The sequence below is a fragment of the Trachinotus anak genome, unplaced genomic scaffold (genome assembly GCF_046630095.1).
Source record: "Trachinotus anak isolate AG129_WGS33_773 ecotype Australia unplaced genomic scaffold, CSIRO_AGI_Tana_v1 ptg000007l, whole genome shotgun sequence".
Lineage (NCBI taxonomy): Eukaryota > Metazoa > Chordata > Actinopteri > Carangiformes > Carangidae > Trachinotus > Trachinotus anak.
In genome coordinates this window covers 1,070,404-1,097,017 of record NW_027273858.1, presented here as the reverse complement: position 1 = coordinate 1,097,017, position 26,614 = coordinate 1,070,404, and the positions used below count along the sequence as shown (strand labels likewise).

Here is a 26,614-nt window from a genome sequence, read left to right as displayed (position 1 = left end):
ATCCCCTCAGTGGGCAGCCAATCAGACCACGAGTGTAGAGTTGATACTGTACGTCTCTCCGAGCTCTTGTTGCACATTATTTTTAAATGAAAAAATATTATTACAGAAGGTGAAATGGCTGGAACTCAATGAAAGTTAAGATCAAATGAAATGACACATGGTTTGATTCGATCTTACATATTTTACGCAAACAAATTTAAGAGTCAGATTTTAAAAAACACCAAACTCAACAGATAATTGTAAACACTTCTCATCATAGATCTGGAGCAAAGTTAATGCTCAGTGACCAAGAGAGCAACAACTCACCGTTTGAAAGGACCGAAAGAGAGAAGAGAAAGAAAGAAGAGGACGTTGACATTTCACCCCTCGCTCTAATTAGGATGTGTTGTTGCTTTAACCTGCTGGTCGGCTGATTGAGTCGAGGTGGGGGGGGTTAATGAGGGCAACCCCCACCTTCACCGAACTCTTTCTAACTTTCAAACTTGCTCACAGAACTCAATAACGCGCCATCGACTTAGTAAAATGCAGGCACACACATAGATAACATGCACACCCTCGTCTCTTCTAGAAATGCCCAGCATGATATACCCCCCCTCTATCTCCAGACCCCCACCCCCTCTTGTCCCATTGTTTCCCAGTAACAATAGAGGCCCTCCAAGCCCTTTTCTCCCAAAAAGAAACCTTTTGTTAAAATGAAACACTTTAGTGTCGGGTTAAATTGAGGGGGAGGAGGAGTTGGTGGTAGGGGGTGTTTTGGCGGAGGTGGAGGTTGGGGGTGTATTTAGAGGTGGTAGTTGTGGGGGGTTACTGAGTCGTTTGCATTTTTTTTTTTTTTTTCCAATAATTGGTGCTGTTCTGTAGCTCCCTAATTAGCCTTTGATAATGAGTTGATAATGTAACCAATTAGGTCATTCGTCAGCCAAGTCAAGCCTGACGACAAGTTTTTTCTTTCTTTCACCCCCTCCCCTCTTTTTTTCTTCTTCTTCTTCCTGGGTTTTTGGCTCTTGATGTAGCTTGTTAATTAAATCAAATTGTGTGATAGCTGAATCTGATGCCGGCTCTTTTGTTCCCCAATGAGGGCTCGTACTGTTTCCTGTTAGATCCACTCACAGTGAGGCAGGCGGCGTCTGTCGGGTCCTGACGCGGGGCTCGGTGGCCCTGGAGGAGGAGGAGGACGGGGTATCGCACATCTTTCGCAATAAGCTCATTGTTGTTGCTCAGATGAGTAATTAGCGTTATTAAAACGTTAAGTCCTTAACATCTATCTGATGGAAGTGTTAGTCAAACACGAGGCTCCTGGATAACAGGTGTGTCAGAAAACAAGTGTGTGTGTGGATGTCTGCATGTTCAGCAGATGTGCTCATGTTCAGGGATTATACCTGTGTTGATGAAAGGATATATATTTCCATGTTTGTGTCTATGTGGATTTGTGACCCGTCTCCTTGTCAATATTTGATTTGACTGTAGATTTGTTGGCAAACATGAAAGGAAAATTCCACCTTAAAACATTTTAGCACCTACAGAAATTTCTTATTCACTTTGGCACATGTAGATGATGTGACCAGTGGCTGCAGTGAGTCTGACAACAGGAAACATTCAGAGCACAATCATAAATGATCATCATCTAATTTTTAGCGCTACCTAACTGTCAAATACTGTGGTACTGGTTTATTATTACTATTTCTTTTTAATTGTGGAAATTTTTGAGGACAGTATACGGGACATACATTTTTAGAATTTGGACGCAATTGCTCTTGATTGCTCTTTTGTTACATAAAACCTGAGCAAATCCCAAATAATAAAGGTGCTTTTGGCCGCAAACAAGAAAGCCATCATGTGGAGGTGGCTGCAGGAAAACAATCCAACAACCTTTATGTTAAAACTACCATATGAATATATAAAGTACTGGAAAAACTGAAAACTTAGCAGCTGTTTTTATCACAAAGTTCAAACTTTCTGTCTGTTTTCTGTGGTTTCTTAGGAAAGACACTTGGCTCGTACTAATTATAAATTATAGCATATAACAGGTCAGAGTGTGCAGTTAATGTTAAAACACTGTATGTTCAGGTGTGTCCTTTTCATCGATGCTGTTTGACAATAACCCACTGACTGCAAACACACAGACATGAGCCGGTTAACCTAATCCCTCATTTATTTGGAGGTAACCCAAATATCAGTCAATATTGGGCTCTTAGTGTCCACCACCCGCCCTCCCTTCCTACCCTCTACTCCCCAAAAATGGCCCACTAAAACGCCCCTCTTTATCAGTGTGGTTAGCTGGCGCGCTGCAACCCCTAAAGCTCTTATATAAATAAGATTAGTGTCGCGTTTGAGCGTTGGGGAATAAGAGGTGTAATATCTGATGGTTTTATATGCAGTATTATTGTTATCCCTTCTTAGTCGAGCTGATACTCCTCTCTCTCCCTCTCTCTGGTTCTGAGTTTGTCTCTCTCTCTCTCTCTCTCATTTCACATTTGTTCATTCGTTTATTCTTTCTCTGGGTCTCTCTCTCTCTCCAGATTCAGACAGTATTATGAGGAGCTAAGCTGGAATAAAGCGCCACAGCATCAAATGTTCATATTGTTCTGTTCTGTCTGTCATATAATCTCTCTCTCTCTCTCTCTCTCTCTCTCTCTCTCTCTCTCTCTCTCTCTCTCTCTCTCTCTCTCTCTCTCTCTCTCTCTCTCTCTCTCTCTCTCTCTCTCTCTCTCTCTCTCTCTCTCTCTCTCTCTCTCTCTCTCTCTCTCTCTCTCTCTCTCTCTCTCTCTCTCTCTCTCTCTCTCTCACACACACACACACACACACACACACACACACACACACACATGAAAACCCTTGTGAATTTTGCCTTCTTCTAGTCTTTTATGTCTTGTTCGCCCTCTCTCGCTCTCTCTCTCTCTCACACACCTCACTATCACTTCACTGTGCTGCCTCCTCTCCTCCTCGCTTGTTTAATCTTCCGCTGCTGTGTTTGTTATCAATTAGGAAGCTTCACTCATATCTAATTGAGGGGCCGTGTCCCCGTTCACAGCGGCTGAATTAGCCACCTCAGTCCCGGGAGCCGATTTGGGTTCTTTTGAGGCCATTTTGTTGTCGGCCATTTTCACATTTCCTCCTAACTCCTCGCCACAGAGGGCAGGCACCACACTGTAATTACCCAATCTGTTCCCATTCATACTCTTCAATTTCAGCACCTCTCTCTCCCTCATTCTCTTTCACCCCCCCCCTCTGCTTCAATCCCTCTCTGCTCCCCACCTCCTCTGGAAACCAGCACCCTCCTCTTTTTTTTTTTTCCTCTGGGGGTACAAAAGCTGGGTTACAATATGGGGGTATTAAGGCCGGGTGCAGGCTCAGCTGGGGGCTGGCTTTAGCCATCTGAGGGTTATCCATGGCGAGCCCTGAGTCACGGCACTGATGTCCTGTGATGTCGCTGAGGCGGAAGACTTTCCTTAACACGCTGTACCCTTTGATGGGCCCTCAGGCCCTGCACTCAGCCCGGGAAACCCTGCGACCCTGAGTAGCCCCTCGTTGGGCACCAGGACGAGGGTTTGATTCAATCACAATCAGTTTAAGAGGTTGAATGTTTGGTTGTTTAGTCAACGTATAATTTAGATTGTTTTCTCTTTTATTCATTCATGTGTATTTATGTTTAATTACCAGTGTCAGAGCTGCACAGGCACATTCTCACCCTTTACTGCTCACAGGCTCCACTGGAGCAACTGGGGTGACGTGACTGTCATTAACACAGTAACAGTAAGAAAATTAAATCCACCTCTATCTGATCTGCATCTGTAGATGAGAAGTGGTAAATGTATTGACTAAAACCTGCTATAACACCTTTAAATTATAATTCAATATATATTTCACACTTAACATTATAGTGTTTTTGCAGTTAAAATAAGAATAACAAGAAATCAACACACTGAAGCGTTTTATACGGCAGGAAATGATCCAACACAGACGTCAGTTAAACAGTGACTGACAAGAACGTCGCTGCAAACAAACTCCACAAGGAGGAAACAAGATTTCCACTGTTCCCTTCCTGAAACAGTAGTTTCACTCTTTCCAGCTGTGAGCATCCTCTCTGTTTCCTTTGTGTATTGCATTGTGGGAGAATAGCGTCTACCAGCAGCACAAATATCAGATGTTTTTAGTATGTCCACTTTTTTTTCTCCCAGTGTATTTAAATTTGTCTCTTGTCCAGTGTGAAGACACCACATGCTCAAAACCTGTTGAGACTTAGCACGTTGTATAGATGTGGCACACAGTGCAGGTCCCTCAGAACAATCCAGATTTTAACGTATTTAAATAGATGAACTGACCTCAGTCTTGTTCGCAGCCTAGACCACGTTAAAACAGGAACAGCTGTCTGATGCAGTGTGGTTATAATGAATAGTACGGCAGCCTCGAGCTTTAAATCAGCCACCCTCAGACATCATTTACCAATATTATCTCTCTTTATGGCTGTGTGAGACTCAAACAGAGAGATACAGAGGATACACGCTGTTTCCAATATTGTCACAGGCTGATGTAGTAATATGCTCAGCTGGATATGTTTCTCTGTAAAGAGAGAATACCAGCCTTTCTGAAAGGTGAATAGTCCCTCGCCTCCTCTTCCACTTTTGAAATGGCAGATAACATCCTCCCTAGTTCAAAACCGGAGAGACGAGGGTGTGTGAGAGGGGGGTGGGGGGTGCAAGGAGGCTGATTTCAAAGTTTTTTGAGGAACCGGCATTTCATCCAACCGATGCTTTTTCTGATGTTGGGCTTCAAACGACGACTCATTTTTTTCGTGTCATTTCATCTGTTTCTTCCTTCACCAGCCAAAACACCACCTCCACCCCTCAAAAAAAAAAAAAAACCTATTGTCATCGGAGCCTAGATTCATTTTAGATTAACGTTCACATTTCTTTCTTTCTTGCATTACCTTCAAAGGACCTCCATTATGTTGCCAGCGATAAGGGCGAGGTGGTGCTGGCAGATGTGGCCAAGAGGAAAGCTAATGAAATCGAGGCCCAGGCCGTCGCAGGCAACGGTAAGAAAATAATCAGAATGTCCGACCAAAAAGACGCCAAATGTGCCTCGTTATTTCTCACTTCTTACATCTGAAACAGGAGGTGGATACCTGATAACCTCAGTAACTCACCCACTCCGACACACATTTCTGACATCTAACACCAGGCGTTTCTCCTCCTTTAATGGCACCAAGGAGAATTAAATCAGATCATGTTCGACACAGTAATATTCATGTAAAACTCACACAACCTGTTGCCTTTTTTTTAAAAGACAATATCATCTATAGTAGTGATCAAAAGTGAGATACTGAAGTTTGGATTAAATGTTTGTAAAAAGTAAAAATGACACAAACCTGCACATAATCACTGTCAGCACAAAATCTGGACTCCATGTTTTTGGATGAAGATGGTTCCTCCGAACTGAAGAGAACATGTGATATAAAGTGTAAAGTGTTGATGAACGAGTTCTTTAAGATCAGTCGAATCAAAAACGTTACACAGGAGTTGTTTTTTTGAGGAACCAGCAGCAGCAGGAGGAGAAGGAGGAGAAGGAGGAGGAGGAGGAGGAGGAGGAAAACCAGCGAAGGCCCAGTTTTTTTGTCGTTACTTCAGGCTGTGCTGCTGCCCTTTGACAAACACTCCCGAAAGCACATACCAGAGGGGATCAAGCCGAGTTCCTCATTATACACACACACACACACACACACACACACACACATGCAATTCCTCACAGAGGCTTTAAGAGCCAACGGGTGAGCAGAAAACATTCAAATTTGTGAGGGAACTAGATGAACATGTCTGATGAGTCCTTCATTGGTGCTTAAAACACACCAGAAGGCTCTGTGTGTGTGTGTATGTGTGTGTGTGCGTGCGTGCATGCGTGTGTGTGCACGCAAACAACCAAATGAGGCGAGAGAGGTATTTAACTCCACTGTATAAGGTCAAACCCCTGAGGCTGTGTGTCTGTGTGTTTGTCAGTGAATGAAAATGAGCGTTTGTGGAACTGCGAGGCCTGTTTGCATGCAATTTCTTTTTTTTTTTTCTAATGTGATGCCCAACACGCACACTCCTCCTCATAAGCCTCTTAATTATGTCCTCGATGATTTACCTCCATCACCTGCAGCATGTCCTATCCTTGTACTACAGCGCTACAGAGAAAGATGGAGGAAGGGACAGAGGAGAGAAAGAAAAAGGAGGGATGACAGCGGAGAGGGAGGGTAAAAATGAAGGAGGGAGGAAGAAAAGCAGTGGAAGGAGGGTGGAATGAAAGGATAAAGGGATAAAATAAATAAATTGGAAAAGGAAAGAGGTGAAGGAATGAAAATAAATGAATTAAAATGAAAAATGAAAGAAGAATATGAATGAGTAAAGAGACATGAAAATGAAAGGATGCGTGATTCTGCAAACTTCCCGTCTTTGTTCCATTCGTGAGTTTTGTCTCTTAACTTTCAGCTGCTGTCGCCAGTTGTTTCAAACATAATTCAGAAGTCTCCTGATCCTTCACACAGCCAGCTCTGATTTCTTCTCAAAGGTGGAAACACATTACAGCTGTTTGTTGGTTTTATTAATATCAATTAAAATACAATTACTCACCTAATTATGTAATGTATATGTTACTGGTAATATAATTTGGAATAATTAGCTTAATACACAGTAAATGGAAAACTAAACTAAAAAAAAATGAGTTTCCACTGTGATTCTGAGACTGATCAGAAACTTGAATTCACCTAAATGTTAATTATAAATGATCTGATGCATAGAAATAAAATCTATAGCTACTGAATCCAAATAGAAATATCAGGCTAATAAGCTCAATAAGTTTATTGATATGATACGTTCAGACACACAGACTTACAGAAAGCGCTGGAACCAGACGGCAGCCAAGTTTCATTTATTCATCCGAATCATTTTTCATGTTCACACATTAATGTTCATTCCCATGTGCAGCAGGATGGTCACACTGTAGAGTTCAGTCAAGAACAGTGTCCAAATTTGATCGGCTTCATTTTTGCCAAAACTGATCATTAGAATCGACAACTTTGATTAGCAAACAGTTCAAACGACCACACTCATGACATCACGACTTCTGTGATGATGTCATCAGTGTGTTATGTCTGAACACATGATGAAACAAAAGTCGGAGAAAACTAATTGATAAAAAGCTTAAAAAATAAATGATGTGTAGGTAGCTCCCTTTAAACACACACACACACACACACACACACACACACACACACACACACACGAGTCATCAGGATGTTACATGATAGATGGTTTGATTGAGTTTGTTTGGAAACACACAGTCGAGGAGGATATTGACACTATGTTACAGTCAGTGGTGATGATGGTTAAACTGATGCCCCTCTCTAAGTGTGTGTGTGTGTGTGTGTGTGTGTGTGTTAACGTTCAGACAAGCAGACAGGGACAAACATATTAACAGAGCAGAAAAGCCAGGTCATAAATAATGAGTGACTCGTTTCAAGCAGAGGGCTCCAGTGAACAGGTGTCTCGCTTTACACACACACACACACACACACACACACACACACGCATGCAAACACAGCCACTTGCGTGGTTGTCACACAGCACCAGGATCAGCTGTGGCTCTGAAAAAGACACGTGTGTACAAATACATCAAGTTATGCAAACACACATTTTCCTGTTTTCTTTTCTAGTTCACATGTATTTATGAATATTCATAAAACAGGAAGAAGATCTTCAGTTTTAACTGTCGCTGAGCTGCTTTGCTAAAAGTTGTGGAAAGTAACTACAGAAAGAGCAAAACTTCACTTGTTACTGTTCAGGTTGAGATTTAAAAACACGTCACACATTGTTCAGGATTTAACCAAAGAAGTAGAAGAAGAAGAATTAAAAAAACTGTTTATACAGAACTTGTTTTTGTTTTCTTTCCTGCCCCAATAATCACGTCCCAACCCCTCAGATTAACCTTTGACCCTTTGGAGGGGCCCGACCCCAGCAGTGGAAACCACTGCACTTAACTATCCAACAGTTAATATTAAAACAAGCTACATCTCCACCAGCTACAACAGTGAAATACATTTACTTTGTTTAAGTACATTTAATGACACCTTTATACTTTTGTTCCTGTAACCAGAAAAATATTCAGTTGAACCTGAAAAACAATGACATTTCATTATTAAAACAACCCAGAGGCTTTTAAAACATCGTTCCTCAAAGCAAGACAAGCAAGCAAAAAACTAAAATGTTCTCTGATAAATATTTGTTCTGTTCTGTGAAGACGTCAGAGTCTGCATTAAAACTCAGCAGAGCTCATCACTAACCTGCAGTTGTTCCTGCATATTAATCAGGTGGAAACACAAACATCATCTACAGGTATGTTTGATTGTCTCATCATCACATGGTGCATTTTTGAAGTCCCCCCCCCCTCGTTTGAACTCATACAGCCAGAGTCTTTAAAAACACAGTTCCCACGGTGCAGCTACAGTAACCTTGAGCCCAGACCAACAAATATTGTGTTTGAACGCACACAAAAGACTGAAATTTGTTTGTTCTCAGTCATAGTCACACAACACAGATCAAATTCAGAACAGCCCTCGGAGACATATGTGTAAATATGTGTACTGTATGTGTGCAGTTGGGCGACACGGGGGGGGTCATACTGAGTCCTGCAACAACCAACCATCTGAAGTAATCAGTTGTTAAACAGGAATGTGAGAGCAGCTTGTTTTGTTCCCTACAGCGACCTCAAAGTCCCAACACCTCCTGATGGTTTACTGTACACACAGCGACCGCCCTGCACCGCGTCGACCTCTTGTTATGAAGGCAAATACACACATTTGCTGCAAGCGCACACACACAAACTCAAACATACATTATTTTCACTCGCTGAAGTTAGTTAAGATTGAGCTGGATTTACTTGCAGCACCAGATCTTATTGAAAGTGCTACATAATTAGCTAATGATGATGATAATATTGATACTTAATTGATTTTGCTGATGTGATTAACAGTCTGGATAATCTCTCTAACCTGCAGTAATTCCATTTATAGCCGCCTAAAATCATTTTAACTAAATAATAATCCCATGATAAAGTAGTTGTGAGCATTTTTCAGTTTATTGTACCAACAGAATAATAATGTGTTTATTTATTTTTCTCTCTTTTTGTGGAAGTGAAAGTGACGCAGCAGGTGGAGGAAGTGAATTTCCCATGATCGCAGACGGGAATGTGCTGCAGGGTGTTTTTAAAGCAGTAAATAACAAAACATGTAGATCAGAATAAAACAAAGTCAGGATGGAGGAGAACATGCATAAACATGCATATACATTTTGTGTGGCTCTCTTTTATACGTAACTTATATTGTTTACATGTGTTTTTTTTTCTTGTCTGCTCCAAAACCACCTCCAGACCTCCTGCTTGATGCCCAGGTCTGCACAAAGCGTTGGGGGGTGTGTGTGTAGGCTCCTCTGCGAGGCTTTGCCACCTACGGTTACCCATAACACCCTTTGCTGAGACATTTACTCGCAGTAGCATAATTCCATCTTAAATCAATAGGTGTAGCGTTCAGACACAAGTGGGAGAAGTCCTGCTGCTTCTTCTGCATTGAAAGGAGCTGTTGAGGTGATTCATGCAACTGATCAGGATCCCTCCTGCAGGTGGAGATTATACATCTCACCTGGATGGTTATCCGTCATGTGACTGGACGTCTGACCAAATGTTGATGAATGGCAGAACTGAACGAGTCCGATATTTTCACACCTATAAACTCAGCCTCTCAGCAGCTCTGTTGAAACAGGAGGGGGTTAAATGCCTTGCTCAAGGGCAGCTTAGACAGTAGTAGCTGCCAGTGAGGAAATCTGTCCTCGGCCTGCATCCACCAGTCAGTTAAGTGAACACACACACTGATAAAACAAACAGGATGTAATGTGTTAATATTCAACTGTAGCTGTTAACTTGTTTCCACACTTTGTGCTAAGCTAAGTTAGTTGGCTGCTGGCTGCAGGTATGAGAGAGGTGTCAGTCATCTCATCTTCTCATCCAAAATATCAAACCTTTCCTGTAACTCCAGGTCAGTGGGTTTTAGTTCTGGTCCTCAGGACTTGAGTCGTTTCACCTGAAGTGGTTTCACACCTGGAATTAACTGAAGGACAGAAAACCAACCAGCTGTGCAGCAATAAGAGCAGCTGATCCATCGCCACCCTGGTTTATCACATTTCTCTTTGGGAAAATTGCAGAAATGAGCTCATTTGCATTTGAAAGAAGAAACATTGGAAAGAGAAACATGTTATTGTCTGAACGATTTTTCACTTGTTTTCTAAAAAAATGACTCAATACCAGATGGAGTGGCTCCTCGAGGTGAACGTCTTTACCAGCATCGGTCTCAGACTTGAATCAGATCGGGCAGAGCCATCGAATTTCTATGCATCTCTTCTCATATTTATGTGTATCCATTTTAAACCCTGATAAACAGAGATTCTGTCATTGCTTGTACACACACACACACACACACATAGACACACAATAGAGAACACACTTTTCAGCTTAGAAATGCTTCCTTTTATAACTGCGTTGGAAATCGCTCGTAGCCGTCTGGCTGACAAGTGTGTTGATTTGGATAGATACGGCTTTGTGAGAGGCAGAGTCGCGAACAAGTGCGAGGGAAGGCCTCTTTCTCTTCCTCTCTATCTCTTTTTCTTTTGAGGAGCGTTTTGCCAAGAGGAGAAGCCAAGTTGGTTGCCTGATCGTTCTGTCTCCCCCACACAAAGGCTGATGTGACTGTAGGGCCTTTCAATGGGCAAAGAGACAAGAGCTTTATCTGAAGATCCACTTCTCCACCTCCTCTTTCCCTCTCCCTCTTCTCGGTGGTTATGATAAAAGCCTGTTAGCTCCGGTGTGTTGAAGGAGCGCAGCCTGTGTTTGTGTTCTCCCTCTCAGCTCTGCTCACACATCCTACATCAGTGTTCGACTTCTCCTATCAATTCATTAACTTCACTGGAATAACACGTTTGTCAGAAACTGTCAAATGAGCAAAAACCTACGCCCACGTGCACACGGCTGTTTACACAAACCATATGGACCTGATTCATTAGAAGACTCACAAACACACGCGTAAATGTTGAGTAGAGTCGGTATCACAAGACCTACACCACAAAGACGAAGCAGGGACACAAGCAGCTGGAAGAAAAGATCCAGTCTGAAAAGTTTGTGTGTGATTCAGTGTCTGAAAACAATAACAAATATTTTTATAAGAACTGTAAAAAGAAATCCAGAAATGTGGTCATTCTTTTATTTCAGTCTCAGATAAATGGCAACTGTTGCTGCTGCTCATCCCTTTGTGTGTGTGTGTGTGTGTGTCTTAGATGATCCTGGAAGAGGCACAAATGGTGTGTGTGGTTCCAGCCTCGCTGACAGACAGAACCACAGTGCGACAGGACCTTCGTACTCAGGCGCTCCCACAACACAGTGAGTTGCGTGTAATGTGTGTGTGTGTGTGTGTGTGTGTGTGTTTAAACTTGCGACAGATCAGCGTGTCTGTTTTCATGTTTTCATTATTACTGATGCACATTTCCCTAATTGTGTTACTGATGTGATTTAAAACCTGAAATAACAGCTTCAATATTTGGCAGCTGCTGAAACAGGTTGTGAACGCAGCACTGACATATTATCACCTTTTAAGTTGATGTGATGAACTTGTTTGTCAAACAGCTGCTCATTTACTCCTCCAGCAGATACTGAGCAACGTTAGCCTCCACTCAGAGTCGTCTCAGCTCTGTGTCTGCGAAGCATCAGGCTCTAAAGCTGCTAAATGTAGTTCTAATTCTCTGTAGGTTCATCACTGTCACAAATATTCACATTGTTTTAAGTTGATTGTAGTTGCAGAATAAATAAAATTCATAAAAACTAAATATTTAGTTCAGCTCATTATAAATCAGGCCTCCAGACTCATTCTGTGTGGACGATTCACTTTTTCCCCATCAGTCCTACACGTCGTCTCCCACAGCCACTCACTCTTGTCTGTATGTGAATTATATGAGAGTGTCTGCGGCCAAATGACCCAGCTGCAGCCTTAAAGCCTTCACACTCCCTGTGACATTTCAAATGTCAGAGCCACATCAGTTCCGGGTCTTACTCTTCCAGCGATCCCAGCACTGAACCCGGAGCCACGTTTAAAACGCCACCGGGGTCCATTTGCGCCACGCTTCAGCCTCTGGTGTGCAGACCGAACTCACTGTTTCAGAGTGATTGTTTAACACACTGGTGTAGTTGAATGATATGTTGAAGCAGTGTGACTAAAGACACCCTGAAAGCATTTCTCTCTTTGTCTGTGCCTGTCTCACACACACACACACACACACACACACACACACACACACACACAAACAGACACATACAAATATAGCCATCCATGTCTCTATTATTGTAGGATGGGTGGTGGTGGTGATGGTGGTGGGGCGTGATGGAGGGGCATTCCTTGTCATACCCCAACTAACATATTGGAGTATTTATATGGGATTTGTGTGCATTAGATAAAAAGGCGCTCTTGTTCTTTTCATCCTCATAGGCTTTTCATGGCTGTTTGACTGTAACACTGATGACTCTCTGCACCCCCCCACCTCCACCCCTCCACTCTGCGTTTCTCTAAGCCCCCTCCATCCATCCCAAATCCCTTCCTATCGGCCAATTTAAACAAGCTGGGTCCAGAGAGAGAGAGGGGGGGGGGGGGCAGAGATGCTCTGGTCTAAGCTCTTTTAAAAAACAGTAAAAGGAACGAGAAGAGAAAAAAAAGAGTGGTAAAGAGGGTTAGGGCGATTTGGCAGCCAAAAGCCCAGTCGTCCTACCCCAGGTCTTCCCCTGCACCGCTGACGGAGGCTAAGAAAGCAGATCCCCAAACCTCCCCAAAGATAATGGCCACGGAGAAAAAGAGACAAAAGCCTCTGCCTTTTTTATTGCACAATTTCCCCCCTTCCTTTAGAACAATTTTTATATTGAACCCCCCCTTCTCTCTTTTTTGTAATCTGGTCTCCGATGAAGTTTCATTGTTTCTCATGTGAAGCCAATGACAGCTTAGCCGAGATGGAGAAGGGGAGGCATTATAGCGCGGGCGTTCTCCCGTTTGGCTCGCTGAGAAAAGAGCAGAAAAGGAGAGGGAGGCGAGCACAATGGCAGTTTGGGGGCTCCTCGCCGATTCCCGCATTCCCCAAATCCGACTCTGTGTGTGCGGAGAAACGAGAGAGAACGAGACGGGAATCTGGGAAGCATCCCAACGTTCCTTTGATGGCTGTTGGCCTCTCTCGCTCATCACGTACAGCTCTGTCAGCGGAGTAAAGGGAACAGAGGCTATTTTTATTTTTTGCTTAGTGGAGGCCAGAGTTAATGTGAGGTTAGTCATGAGTGACAGTGAGCCAAGCGTTTACATTTGACAATTTCATTTTCAGTTTTCATCAATCTGCGAGCAGGGAGGGCTTCAGCGTCTCACTGATCCTGGAGCCCAAAGGTCACACTTCTGTACTGACTCACCAATGTGTTAAAATCTGTTCTGAGTCAAGAGTCAGTTTGTAAAACCTGCAAAGAAATCAGCCTCAGGGCGTCTATGACAAACTGAGTGTTGAGTTTTTAGTGGCCGATCGTGGCTGCAGTGATTATTAATCAGAGAGTTTCTCACTGACATAAGGATGAGTGAAGCAGAGATGATGAGAGGCGTCCGTTTGTCAATTACTCTCTTTCAAGTGGCAGAGAATAATGTGGTAATACACAATTAGCTTCCAGCGGCACATCTGTTTTTAAGGAAACATGATACCAGCCGTGTTTTTTGTTAATATAATGAGGACATTTTGTTGATACTGAACTGTTAAATGTTCATTGACAACATATTTCTCCCAAAATACTGATCTTGTATAAATCATAGTGACGACAGCTTAATAAACTTCTTTATGTTTGTGTTCAGACTCTCGCAGCACGTGTTAGGAAAAGGTCACGGTCTGGTTAAATACTGAAAAAGTTCACAGTGTTTATTTATATTTAACCAGAGCTCAATCTTTCACTAACCCTCAACAACTTAGTCTGTGATTATTATAATGCAGGATGCACAGTAGATAAAGGATTATACAGTGGATGCTGAGGTTACCAGTCATTTATTCCTGTTGTTCTTAGATGAAAATATCTCCTGGAAATCAGCAAACATCACAAACTGATGAAGATTAATCCAAGTTAAACAGTGTTTATCAGAGAGAGGCTGATAAGTACATGAGTAAATATTCATGTTTCAAGGATGTTTTTTAATATTTGATCTTTAAACAAAATGCAACAGATGTTATTGAGTTTTCTCTTTCTTCCTCAGCGTCAGTGGAGCAGCCAATCAGAGGAGATTACAAGCAGAGAGCGTTCATGTGACCGTGAGCCCAGACGTGTTCAGGACGCTGAGACACACAGGTCTGTCTGTCAGTCACTTTAAGTGTCTGTCTGAATTAAAACAAGCAGCAGTCAACCTGGAGAAACCAGACAAACACTGAAGTTCAGTTTATCCCTGAAGATGCATCAGAAACATCACGTCTTTTTTCAGCTTTCATGCACTTTCATGCACTTTACCTTTTCCTTATTCCAAAAAGTCACTTTGACATGAAAACGCCTTGTTGAGCGTAAAAGACAGCGATGTGTGATGGTTTTTGATTGACCATCATAATAAAGTGAAAGCTACACAAACCTGTGGAACAGCTGTTTTTCTTTTCTAATGGTTTCATCCTTGTAGCTGGAATTAATTTCCTTTCAAAAAATCCAGAAATTCCAATAAAACACCCGCCCCAACTGGAAATAAATTGATCTGTGGATGCAATTAAATGTTGTTTCGTTTTGACTTGAAACAAAACTGCGCTCTATGTTGCTCTTAATTTCCCCAAACTACTTATAACAAGTGTGTTCATCAGGTCCACCACCGCTAACAGCCCATTACATTAAACCACAGCTCCTAACGTTCAGCATGTCGGTTTCAGGGCCACGTTTTATGCCCTGCAACAATTCTCCGGCGACATTCAGCCTGTTTTATTCTCTAAACGTAGCCTGAGTGCTCTGCTCTCTCAGTCTCAGATGTCTGAGATGACTAACTGGTCATTTAGGAAAAACATCCATTAAGAAAACATCACTTCTTGTTCTTCTTCACTTCCCCCTCTCCTCCTTTCTTGCTCTCTCCGTTTTAATAATTCCATTTTTTGAGTTATTAGCAATTGTCTCGGTACCAAATCGCTCTGTCATTTGATAATCCGGACTGTAGGCTATTGGAGGGAATTTGCATCAGCGTTTTAAATATCTGTATAAGGCACGCTGGGGTTTTAATGTCAATCATAACCTTATTAACACAGGCCTCAGAGCGAGAGAGATCGCCATGAGTGACAACGGTTTACTACACTTGTTAAAACCCAGAAAAGGCAACGTGTCCAACTTACTGAGTGAGCATGTAACCTGTTCAGGCATTCAGCTGTGTGTGTCTGTGTGTATGTGTGTGTGTGTGTGTGTGTGTCTGTGTTTATGTGCTGTAGGGCTGTCGAGTGTGTGTTTACGCATGTGTAATGTTGCTGTACTTGTTTAATGTGACGTGTCTGGTTCTCTGGAACATCCTCTAACATCTTGTGTGGTTTCACTCTGTTGTGCAGGAGCCAGTGAAGGTGACAGAGACGGTGTGAATGTAAGTTGATTGACTGAAAATTGATTTTTATTTTCATTGCTGTTGACAGAATTTATATGGCCTGTATCATGTCTCTCTATAGATCGGATGGAGACGTTATCTAGAATCACATCATTAGGTGGTGTAGTCCAGGGCAGTGATTCCTAATGGAGAAAAAGAACAAATTAAATCCTTCTACACAAATTTATTTATACAGTTAGTGTGTGAAATCACTATGGAAACATTAAATACAGGTTTATAACACACTATAATGTTGTTCTGAGCAGATACAGGGACATTTTGAAGTGAAGACACATTTAACACTCAGTGGCCACTTTATCAGACACATCTGTACAATCTAATCTAAAGTACTGAAGTCATAGGAAGTGATGGTATTGTATTATATTTGCATTATATTCAGACGTGTTGCCTCCATCATGTATGTAAGTGGTGAAGACAAAACATTAGAAACATCTTTCATTATGACGTCGTCCAGTACAACACCCAGAGAATCACAATCATCAGGGTCCGAACAGCTTGACAACACTGGGACCCACGGTTTCAAAAGCAGAGGACCAGTGGAGCAAAGATGCAGATGACTTCACAAACTGTTTTCAAGATGATTGTGAAAACGTAAACTTGATTATTACAGCGTCACCTTGAGGTGAATGAGTGTCATTATATGTGTCTCAGTAATGGGACCTGGCATCTGAACATTTTACATGTGGTGAATTTCGCTCAAACACTGTTCGCTGAGAAAAACAAGAAAGAAATCAGAACAAAAACCACAACAAGCGATGCTGCTGGAGTCCTAACCACGAGCTCATCATGGAATTCATTCATAATCATTTATTTCTGACAATGTCAACAAAACTGATTAGTTGACTAATCGATCGACTGAAAAATAATTGATTCATTGTCAAATACTCTCTGATTCCAGCCTCTCAAAGAGCATTTCCTGCTTTTCTTCACCATTTGTCATTGTAAACTTTATATGTTGGTCAAACACAAAAAAGACATTTGAAGACCTCGTCTTTGGTGAACAATTAATCTATTAATTGATTGATATATTAATGGTTAAGGAAATAAATCTTTAGTTGCAGCCCTGAACATGTTACAGGTTGAATTTATGACAGAACAGAACCTTTGTGTGTTTTTCATATTATTCCAACTGTAATAATCATTCAGTATCTGTTTATCCACCTTATAGTTACAGACATTAATACATTAATGTTCACACACATTAATAAACACTCACAACTACCCTCTAGTGTGTTAAAGCATAAATGAACTGTTGATATGCTGGTTAGAAATGCTTAATAGGGACACAATGTTTAAAATGTTCAGGTTTTTTTTACATTATATTATATGTTTATTATTGAAGTCATAGTTAAAGGTGGAGTTGAACTGGACTCCATCATATTCAGAGGTTTATAAGAAGATATTTGTTTATATTCAACGATCACAAGCTGAAAAGTTTGGAACAGCTGCCTTAAAAACGCTGTAGTTTGAGAATATTACGGTTACAGGATGTTATAGTGAGATACAGTTTAGAGCTGCAGGGCTCAGTCCATTGAAAGATAATTAATCACCAACTACTTTGATTATTGATTAATTGTTTCAGTCATTTTTCAAGCAAAAAACTCTTGTTTTTATCGATATATATTTATTATTATATATATATATAATAATAAAGGAATTATTTTTGTTTTGTTTTTGAACTGTTAGATAAAATAAGTAATTTAAGGTCGATAATGAAAATAATCATTAGTTGCAGTTTGGATGCTCCTCAGTCTCATGTTACTTTAACATGTAATGATGGTTAAGGTTCAGTATTAACTGATATATACAGGCTATTTTTTTGCAGTGTGACCCTGAAGTTAACATTTTGTTTTTCTTTGTTGGTCAGTGCAGATTTCAGGTGTGAAGGTGTCTGAATGTATAAAAAAGAAGCAAGGTGTTATTGAACAGGAAAATTCAGACCATTATTAAACCCCTGGGGGCATTTAACATAATCAGTGAAGTCCAGGTCACATAAAACTGTGACTCCATGTGCTGTAAACCAGTTGCCTTTATATTAACAGACTAAGCTGTTCAGTTTTGTGAAACATAACATTTCTGTTTCTTCTGTTTCTCAGGAGGAAGATGACCCTGGGAGGCTTCATGTGGTCCATTTAGGAATGGTTTGAAAAGACTAACTAAGAGGTACCAGGTTAATTCCAACAGGAACTTGGAGAAACACATCTCACCACTAACAGGCTCATTTTTCAATTTTTTGTTTTATATCCAAAGAAGTTATCTACTTATGTAATGAGTGGGGATCTCTAAATCTGATTGTACACACAGATACTGATGTAAATGATAAAAATGGAATAATTATAAATATCTAAATGTAATATAAATGAGGCCGTTTTGTGTTGACAGACTGAAAAACAGTGTTTGCTAAACCAGAAGCCTTTATTTTTTTAGACCTGTCTCAGAATATCTGTGAAATTTCAGCCCAGGCAAACAGCACTGAACAGCTCCATGGATGAGGATTGAGGTTATTTTCTGTCTTGGTGAAGTTAAAGAAAACAGTTACACTGGGTTCTGCCTCTAAAAACATGACAGCAAATGTTTTAAACCTTGTCATTAATCAGCCCGAAAAAATAAAGACTTCTATTATACTTCCATCACCACTGATATTGAACGTTTCAGGTTTCCTCAGTGTGTGTGTGTGTGCTGTGTAGATGTGTGTGTATGTGTGTGTTGGCCGAGATTACGGGCCACAGTTTTATTCATGAATAGGAGCCAACCAGGGACTTTAAAGCATCGCGCGGAGCCCCTTTCCTGAACAGCAGCCATAGCCGTGTCAGAGCTGTCGACGCGCTGTGCTCACCGACTAATCTGACAGCGCCGCGCGAGCCCTAATCCCTCACTGTATCGTAATCTATTTACTTTGCATTCTAAGAGGATTTCCACCAAAAAATATACAAGAAGCGATGTTGGAAATGGACAGAAGATCAGCGAGGATGCTTTTCTGCTCCTTTTTTTTTTTTTTTTTTTTTTTTTTGTTTTGTTAGCTTTAAAAAAAAATCATTGTATGTTTTTTGGGGAGTCAATCCCCTGCGAGAGGGATGGGTGAAAGGAATTACATTTCTGACTGATACTAATACTTCTCTTATGTAAACATCAGAATGTTATATTTCCTTTCTGATGATACAGTCACACTGCAGAGGCTGCTGGAGATAAGTGGCATCTGTCGTTGCCTTTAGTGCATCTCTTGACACGTTCATAATTTACAAACCAAGGCTGCATTATCTCCTGATTGTTTGACTTGACAGCTTGAATAAAAGCTGCAAAATTGCTTAACAGGCGAGCACGAGTTCCTCCCATCTCTCTGATGGCCTACACAGTAGCCTTTTTTTTGCAAACAGTGAAATCTCCTCTTTCATAACACAAAAAACAAAGTACGAGACCAAACGCTCTCCTCAGTTACCCTTTAAGCAATTATGTCAGCTTTGTGAAATCATAAATACTTATGCTTCATTTAAAATGTGGCCAGCAGCTTCATTGTAAAACACCGCCTCGCCCTCAAATCTTTGCCATCCGAGATGACTCGCAGAGATAGGCTTATTAGTGGTATTAACATACTGCGCAGCGTGCTGGAGCTGTGAAACGGCCTTGTTAACATTTGGAAATGAATCAAGCCTCCAGCACTTGCTATTATCCAGGTTATCTGCTCTGTTTTATTTCTCCTCTGTGCAACAGCTGTGCAGTGTTTCTGCAGAGGCCTTATCGCATCTAATGATGCTGGATCTCTGATTGGACTGATAATGTTTCCCCTCAGGGGCCAGTCGTGTGTTTTATAGGTTTGTTTCACTGATCTCCACAAGTCAGATCCCTAAGACATCACAGACAAACACGTCAGGACCGTTAGAGACGTCAAAACACTACAACTGAGAGGAACTGGAAAGATCTAATTCCCAGGAATAAAGACAGAATAATATTAGTTTCTCTTCTCGTTTTCATGTCTGTGACTGAGATGTACTTTGCATAAAGATCATGCCACAATTGTTTCAGCAAGAAAGGATCTTAATAAAAGTGAAGCATATCTGTATTGAATATCTGTGTTTGGCCTCTAAGACAAACAGCATTATGCTCTGATTCTCTCTGATTTAAACAACCTGTTTTCGCCTCAGATGAAGGTCAGAGTGATGCACAAGGACTCTGCTCAAGTTAAGATAAATGTTATATTTGTGATCAACTTTTGGTCAAACATCCTAAACCCAGTAACACTTTACTTTAAGTCCCAACTTAGCATTTATAATTGTTCATTATTATTGTCATACCCTCATTACAAACACTAAAGAAGATTCATTAAAATGTTGTCCTAAACTCTAATGTTCTGTTTGTGCCCCTGGCCCAAAAAAACAGTCTTCACGCAATGGTTTCAACATATTTATGACTTTAAACAACTTTTTGTGCAAACCAAAAAATGCACCCTCCACATGACACAGAAAACATGAAATATTTCCTTATTGTGCTGCGTTAACAATGTTAGTTGTCACTTCCATGTTTCGTCATCTTCATCAAATGTGTAAGTCCTGTTATGATCAGAGTTCCCACTCCAGTACTTTTCCATGCATTAGGTTTTAATAACCTTATAAGGAAGGAAAGAAACAGTATATTTTTTATACTTGTTATTTTTATTTGTACATGTATATTTACTGACGTCTGTCGGAGCCCAAACAATAGAGAAGTAAAACCAGTTTTAACAAAGCACAAAGGTTCATCTTCAGTACTGTTCATTTATTAAATTAACTTTCTTTTATTTTTTGGGGGGGAAAGCGTTGCTTCCTCTTCCCTACACAAAACGACTGCTGTGATTGTCTCTGTGTGTTTTAAAGGTTAAAGGTCAGGATCTAGTTTTTGTACAATAACCACACTGCATGCTCTCGTACATGTTACTCATCAGTCAAGTTTTCAGCGGACAGACGCTGCCGTCGGTGCTGCCCCCTGGCTCCATACGTGGAGAGAGATTTGTCACCGAAGAGCAAACTAAATGAAAAAGGAAATGTGTCCAATGTGTCCGACAGCAGGCTGCGCTAAAGCCTGCAGGCCAACAAGTCTGCATTAAGCTGTCGCAGGTCTGTAGAGCTGCAGGGAAAAGACAAGTTGTGACTTGGGACGAGGGGCTGCTGCATCTTTTCCAGCTGAGATAATACGAGTCCTCCTCAAATACCTTTCTGCTCCATCCGTCCTTTCTCTGACGCAACTGATTTACAAGGAAGGAAACAGGAAAGTGAGGATGTCATCAGGAAGAGAAGCACAGTGCTCATCAGTAAAACAGAGACAGGCAGAGTCCACACGGAGCTGCTTTCCCCAGTCCAGTCTTGTCTGATTTACCATCAGCTACTTCAAAGAAGGAAAGAAGGGAGGAAGGAAGTGTTTGACTGCTCCACTAACCTCTCCACTAACAGCTTTCTGTGCTGGAGAAAAGTCTCTGATCCTTTAATTTACTGTTGAAGAACTCCATTGAGTTTTGGGGGAGTTTGGCCCAGTGATCACCTCATATAGAAACTTTCTGGTTGTTTATTTGTGCCGACACCAGGTGTGTGTCTCAAGCGGACGGCTGTGGTCAGTCTGCATAAATCTAAATATTCAAAGAGAAACTGCTCAGTGATCTGCTGCTGCGGGACGCCAGTGTCAGTCTGTTGGTCCAGACTGAAATATCTCAACAGATCTCAGACGAGCTGCCATGAAACCTTGTTCTGATGTTCGTGCTCCTCAGAGGATGAATCATACTAACTGGTGATCCCCTCGCTTTCCATCCAGCACCATCATCAGGTCAAACTTGGTTTATGACCAAACACCTGAAAATCTAACGACGTTTAATGTCCTCTGTTTAGTGCTAATTAGCAAACGTTAGCATGCTAACACACTCAGCTAAGATGATGAACATTAAACCTGCTCAACATCAGCATGTTAGCATCATCATGTTAGCATGCTGGCTAATTATCTACCTGATTATTTTCATCATGGCTTAATCTCATGATTATTATAATAGATTAATCTCTAAAAAATTTTTTTATTCAACCAGCAGTACAAAACCGAAAAATTTAATTTATTATCATATAGGATTTTTTGATTGATTGATTTTAGCATTTAGCTCAAAACACCATTGTATGCAGATGCAGCCTTGCAGAGCTTCTAGCTTGGCTGGAGACTCTTAGCTAACATTGCTCACTTTTCTATGAAATGTATACTTTTCTGCCACTGAAAGCACTTTGTTGTTAAATTATGTGTATATTTTGACACATTTTTTATTTAATGTCTATTTTAAACAGACACAAAACTTAAAATTAACTAATCTTCCAGCTGCAAAACTGAAAAAGGTTTGTAGGAAAACAGTCTGTACGTATCAGGGAACCCGGTGACCGGAGGCGACCGACAGGACAACAGTCAGTGTCGTCCTCCAGCTGAACTCATAACTGTGGAATCAGTTCGTCCGAAGTGTGAGCGTCACCAGAACAAATGGAGGAAGTGTGACGTTACAGAGAGACGGTGTTTCGTCCCGACTGTGTGCTCTGCTCAGCTGAACCTACAGTTCCTGGGCCTTGTGTCATCGTGGTGACTAAGCTGCTTCCGCTCCACCAGCTCGACTGTGAAATCTCCTCATAGGAACCGAGAGTCTGGATGATGGATTAAGAGCTTGTTGTTGGTTTGGTTTTATTGGTTTTGAAGGCAAACCTGTCTATGTCAGAGCAGGAAAACTAGTTTCATGTGCCCAGACTTGATATTAAACAAAACAAGATGCAAGAATAAAAAGAAAGAAAGAAAAAACGAAGGCCTTCCCTGACAAAGCAGAGAAACCGGAGACGACAGCCTGAACTACACCCACGTCGGCGTACAGTTGACCCCAGATTAACCTCCCAGGTAAATATAATCCTCCTCATATCACCTCTCACTCCTCATACCGGCCTATGAACACACCAGGATGCCAAGGTCTGGTGACAGTCGACAGCCAATGAAAGACAAGTGTGTGTGTGTGTGTGTGTTTTTCCTGTCCTGCATGAAAATGGAAGACAAAAAAAACAGTCCCAGCATGCAGGCTGCTATCAGTGCATCTGCTGGTCCTTCATATCATTTTCTCTCACACACACTTTGACTCATCGAAGCCGTAAAGTCTCTCAAACCAAATACTGGAGGATCAGTCCGGTTTGTGTCTCACGCTGTCTTTATCTGTCTGTTTCTCCTTCCGAGATACAAATCACAGCCGCTCATGCAAAAACAGTCCAGCACGGTTCCAGTTCATTTCCTGGACAAGTGTGAACAAAATGTCAACAGTTTCCAGTCCACCCACATTCAGACGGCTTCGCCGGAGCAGGCCAGAGGCCAAAAGGTCAACAGTCGACAGCAGGCGGCCTGGTGCAATCGATCGTCCTATTGAACAGAGTATGACGGCGCCGGACCCTGAGCTCAGGGTAAACCTACACTGACACACCCACACACACACACACGCTCGTTCACACAAGGGTTAAAGTGATGAACTGGCTCAGTATTGTCCTTTGTTGCTGAAATATCAGGGCAGACAGTTGTGATGGACTTACAGCTGCAGGAAAACAGCTGTGATGATATAGATTCTGTATTTTCAACCTCAGCTTCTAATTTTTAGTCTTTTATCTTCCCTGTTAACGTTTTAGAGACGTTTGCTCCTTTGTAATTACAAAACTTTAAGTGAGAGACGTAATTACTTGAAGCTTTTGGTAAGAAAATGGTCTGATTTAAAGATGCTGTGTCCTCACAGATGCATGTCGGATGTTTTCAAAGCACTCAGAGAATTTGGACTGAAAACAATGAGGTGAACTATTTGACTAGATAACATCGTCAGTTTAATCACTGATTAAACTTTCCTGAGGTGAAGCGGGACTGTTGGTTCTTGCTCCCCCCTCCCTCTGCAGTTCAGATGAGGCTGTGTTGGAAATAGTTGTGTCATGACATATTTTGTCTTTCTACTGTTGATCTGACGAGACAAACAAAGCCTGATGAATATTCAGTCAAACGGGGCCTGAGAAATATGGACACACTTGGATTTGTGCTTTCATACGTGATAAAAAGTTCAGTGCAGTGAATTCATTGTTTTATAATCATCTCCATCTTGACACACGGTGATTTATCGCGTCTGCACAGTATGTTCAAGATGCTTTATCTGCCAGGATTAGTTTCAGGGATCATTTAAAGGTTGGAGGAGTGAGACAAGATGTGTTTTTACACAATTACAGTCATTTCACTGCTACTTCCAGGAAAGTAAATTAAACTACAGCGAGCTAATGACTTTATTCTGATGGAGAGAAAATCCCCAAAATAAGCAAATATAAACAAAAACAGACAGTTTAATGTGAGGAAAACACTGAATGGATCAGTCAAATGTTTTTTCAGTATTTTCTTTTTGAAAACATGGAATTATTTAAGGTTTCAACTGTTAAGAGTTTGATTTTGACTTAATTTTAATTTTTTTGCATTTGTTTGTGTTTGATCTCCATCATAATATTCTTTTCTAACTTCCTCATTACCTTTGTGTCAAAAGAGTTTGTGAATTACTTCATTTAATCCCATATTAGAAAATAATAAAAATATGTTAGAAAATAAAAAAATATGAGAAAATAAAAAAATATGAGAAAATTAAAAAAAATAATTAGAAAATAAAAAAAATTGAAACTTTAAAAAAAATTAGAAAATAAAAAAATATTAGAAAATAAAAAAATATTAGAAAATAAAAAAACGACCAACAGCTGCATGAAATTACAAAGAGAATGAAAAGGTTTGCGTGTTGAAAAAATATAATCATTTCTGAGCAGCTGATCGTTTTTTCTTCACTGTAACATTAACAGTTATAAACCTGCAGCTTTAGTTGGGAAACAAACGCACAAAACGGAACCGTCTGGTGTTTTTATTCGTTAACGCCTCATCAATGTGCAGATCTGTCGTCAGGTCTTTCTCAGGCTGCGCATCTGGAGCCGGAGCTGATTTCTCCCGCACGTTCATCCTGTTTTGTTTTCTCTCATCCTAAAAGTCTTCCAAAGAAAGAAACGTGAACGGACAGCTCTCAGGCGGGACCTGCGCTTCCCTCAAACTCCTGAAACGATCACAAGATGTGAATGTTTGTTGGCGCAAACCCGACAGATCCGCCGCTCGCTGCGCTGTTTGCGCGTCTTGGCGCAAACGCGTTTAATGTCCTGGATATTTACTCAGCTGCTGCGGGACTCATTTACATAAAGGGGGGGGGGGGGGGCACGGCTGACTACAGCTGAAACACTCTGCACAGGCAGGGAGAGGCCTGCAGCGTGTATCGATCAGGCTGAGCGTCTGATCAGGTTGATCGGAGGATAATCGATGGCTGGAATCAGCGGTGACCAACATTTTTTGGATGATTTGAGGCTCGGAGAGTAAAACTGTGCAGAGTTCAGATCTTATTGATCGTTTCAGAGGGTGAAAAAATGAAAAAGCGAAGATAAATATCATGGTTTTATTTCCCAGAAAAGTTGGTTTCCTCCTCTGTTAATCATCTCGTCTCCTGTTTACACTTCCAGCTGAAAGGAGCAGAAAAAGAATCGGAGACGAACTTCTCCTCACTTTCCAAGCAGCGGTGCTGATTCCTGCCTCTCAGGTGCCAGATTACTCATGTGCCTCGATTTACACTGATCGGAACTGAAAGAAAAACGCTGAGGAGCGTTTCTCTGACTTTTAGTTGACAAGAATAATCGATTCATGGAGAAATAATCAGCAGGTCAGACTGAAAACATCCGTGAGAAAACCTGAGCGGAGAAATGAAATGAAACAGGCCGCAGAAAGTCACGGTCTGATCCAAAGGCTTATTGTTTTAGCTTCTATTTATTTTCTGATTTAAAATGATTTGTCTGAATTAAAACAGCGGGGGGGGGGCGCGTGCCCCTGCTCCTTTGGGGGGTAATTTCTTTTGCACAAGGACGATGGTTTTTATTGGGGCAATTAATTTGCATGAAATCTATTTTGCTGTTATTGCCCCCCCCCCCCGCTCTCAGTGCGGCCTTCACTGGTAAAAACACGCTCGTCCAAAACAACCTTGCCAGAGAACTGACGCCCCCCCCCCCCCTCTATAATGCGTTTATGCCTGCGAGCATGAACACATCACACACACACACTTACCCCTGCCCCCCTCACCTGCCCCCCTCACCTGCCCCACCTACGTAATTACCGCATCAGAGGCGGTGAAATTCTTGCAGGTTATTGTGGAGAAAGCGACTCGGGGCGCGGAGTAATTACAGCGCTGCATTCACTTACCCCTCGATCAAATGTCTCCCGGCTCAACATTTAGGGCTTTTTAACGCCGCAGTTTAAAAAGACACTCGGTCCCTAAAGCGAGGAGAGATGTTAGTGTTTCAATTGAAGACGGAGGATTAAACTGGTTGCTCTCTAAAATGGAAATGCGGGCCTACACGGCTTCACGGCCTGTATTAATTATGGACTCATTTGCATTTACCCCCTTATAATTAGAAAAAAAAATCAACTAGCTTTTAAATAAAAGTGTGACTGGTTCAAATGAGAGGAGACAGGAATCTGGAGTTAGTAATTTGCTGGTGTACATGCATCTAAAAGAGAAAAACTTGACTCCCTGTTGGGAGTCAAGCTGAGACAGAATCCACTGTGGAAAAATAATTATGACTTAACGGATCTTTATTGGATGAACATGTATGTAAGGGTGGTCGCCTTAAAGATACATTCAACATCTCACTGTCATTTTGGAGCTATAAATCCACATTTCCTCTTCAAAAATAAAAATGCTTTGACTCCAGTATCAAGCCAAGTGCTGCGGTTCAAACATGTCCAATAATCACGACAATGCCCAAGAGAGGAGGTCTGGTTTGAAAATGTAGAGGCTAGAATAATAATAATAATAATAATCATAATCATAATCATAATAATAATAATATCATCCGGAAAACA

The 26,614-nt window shown here is 41.3% G+C and overlaps 1 protein-coding gene across 9 annotated transcripts in view; it reads left to right on the top strand.

Annotated features, from left to right (window-relative positions):
- wdpcp (WD repeat containing planar cell polarity effector) overlaps positions 1–18,321 on the top strand; it is a 79,392-nt gene extending 61,071 nt beyond the window's left edge. For 8 of the 9 annotated variants that reach the window (XM_071479846.1, XM_071479841.1, XM_071479844.1 and 5 more), the window contains 5 exons: positions 4,936–5,035; positions 11,355–11,457; positions 14,333–14,424; positions 15,639–15,670; positions 17,788–18,321. In XM_071479846.1, the coding sequence (XP_071335947.1) occupies positions 4,936–5,035; positions 11,355–11,457; positions 14,333–14,424; positions 15,639–15,670; positions 17,788–17,838 (378 nt within the window). In that variant the 3' untranslated portion in view covers positions 17,839–18,321. The remainder of the gene's footprint in view (positions 1–4,935; positions 5,036–11,354; positions 11,458–14,332; positions 14,425–15,638; positions 15,671–17,787) is intronic. The other variant, XR_011691292.1, reaches the window with a different exon arrangement.
- Positions 18,322–26,614: the final 8,293 nt, after the last annotated feature.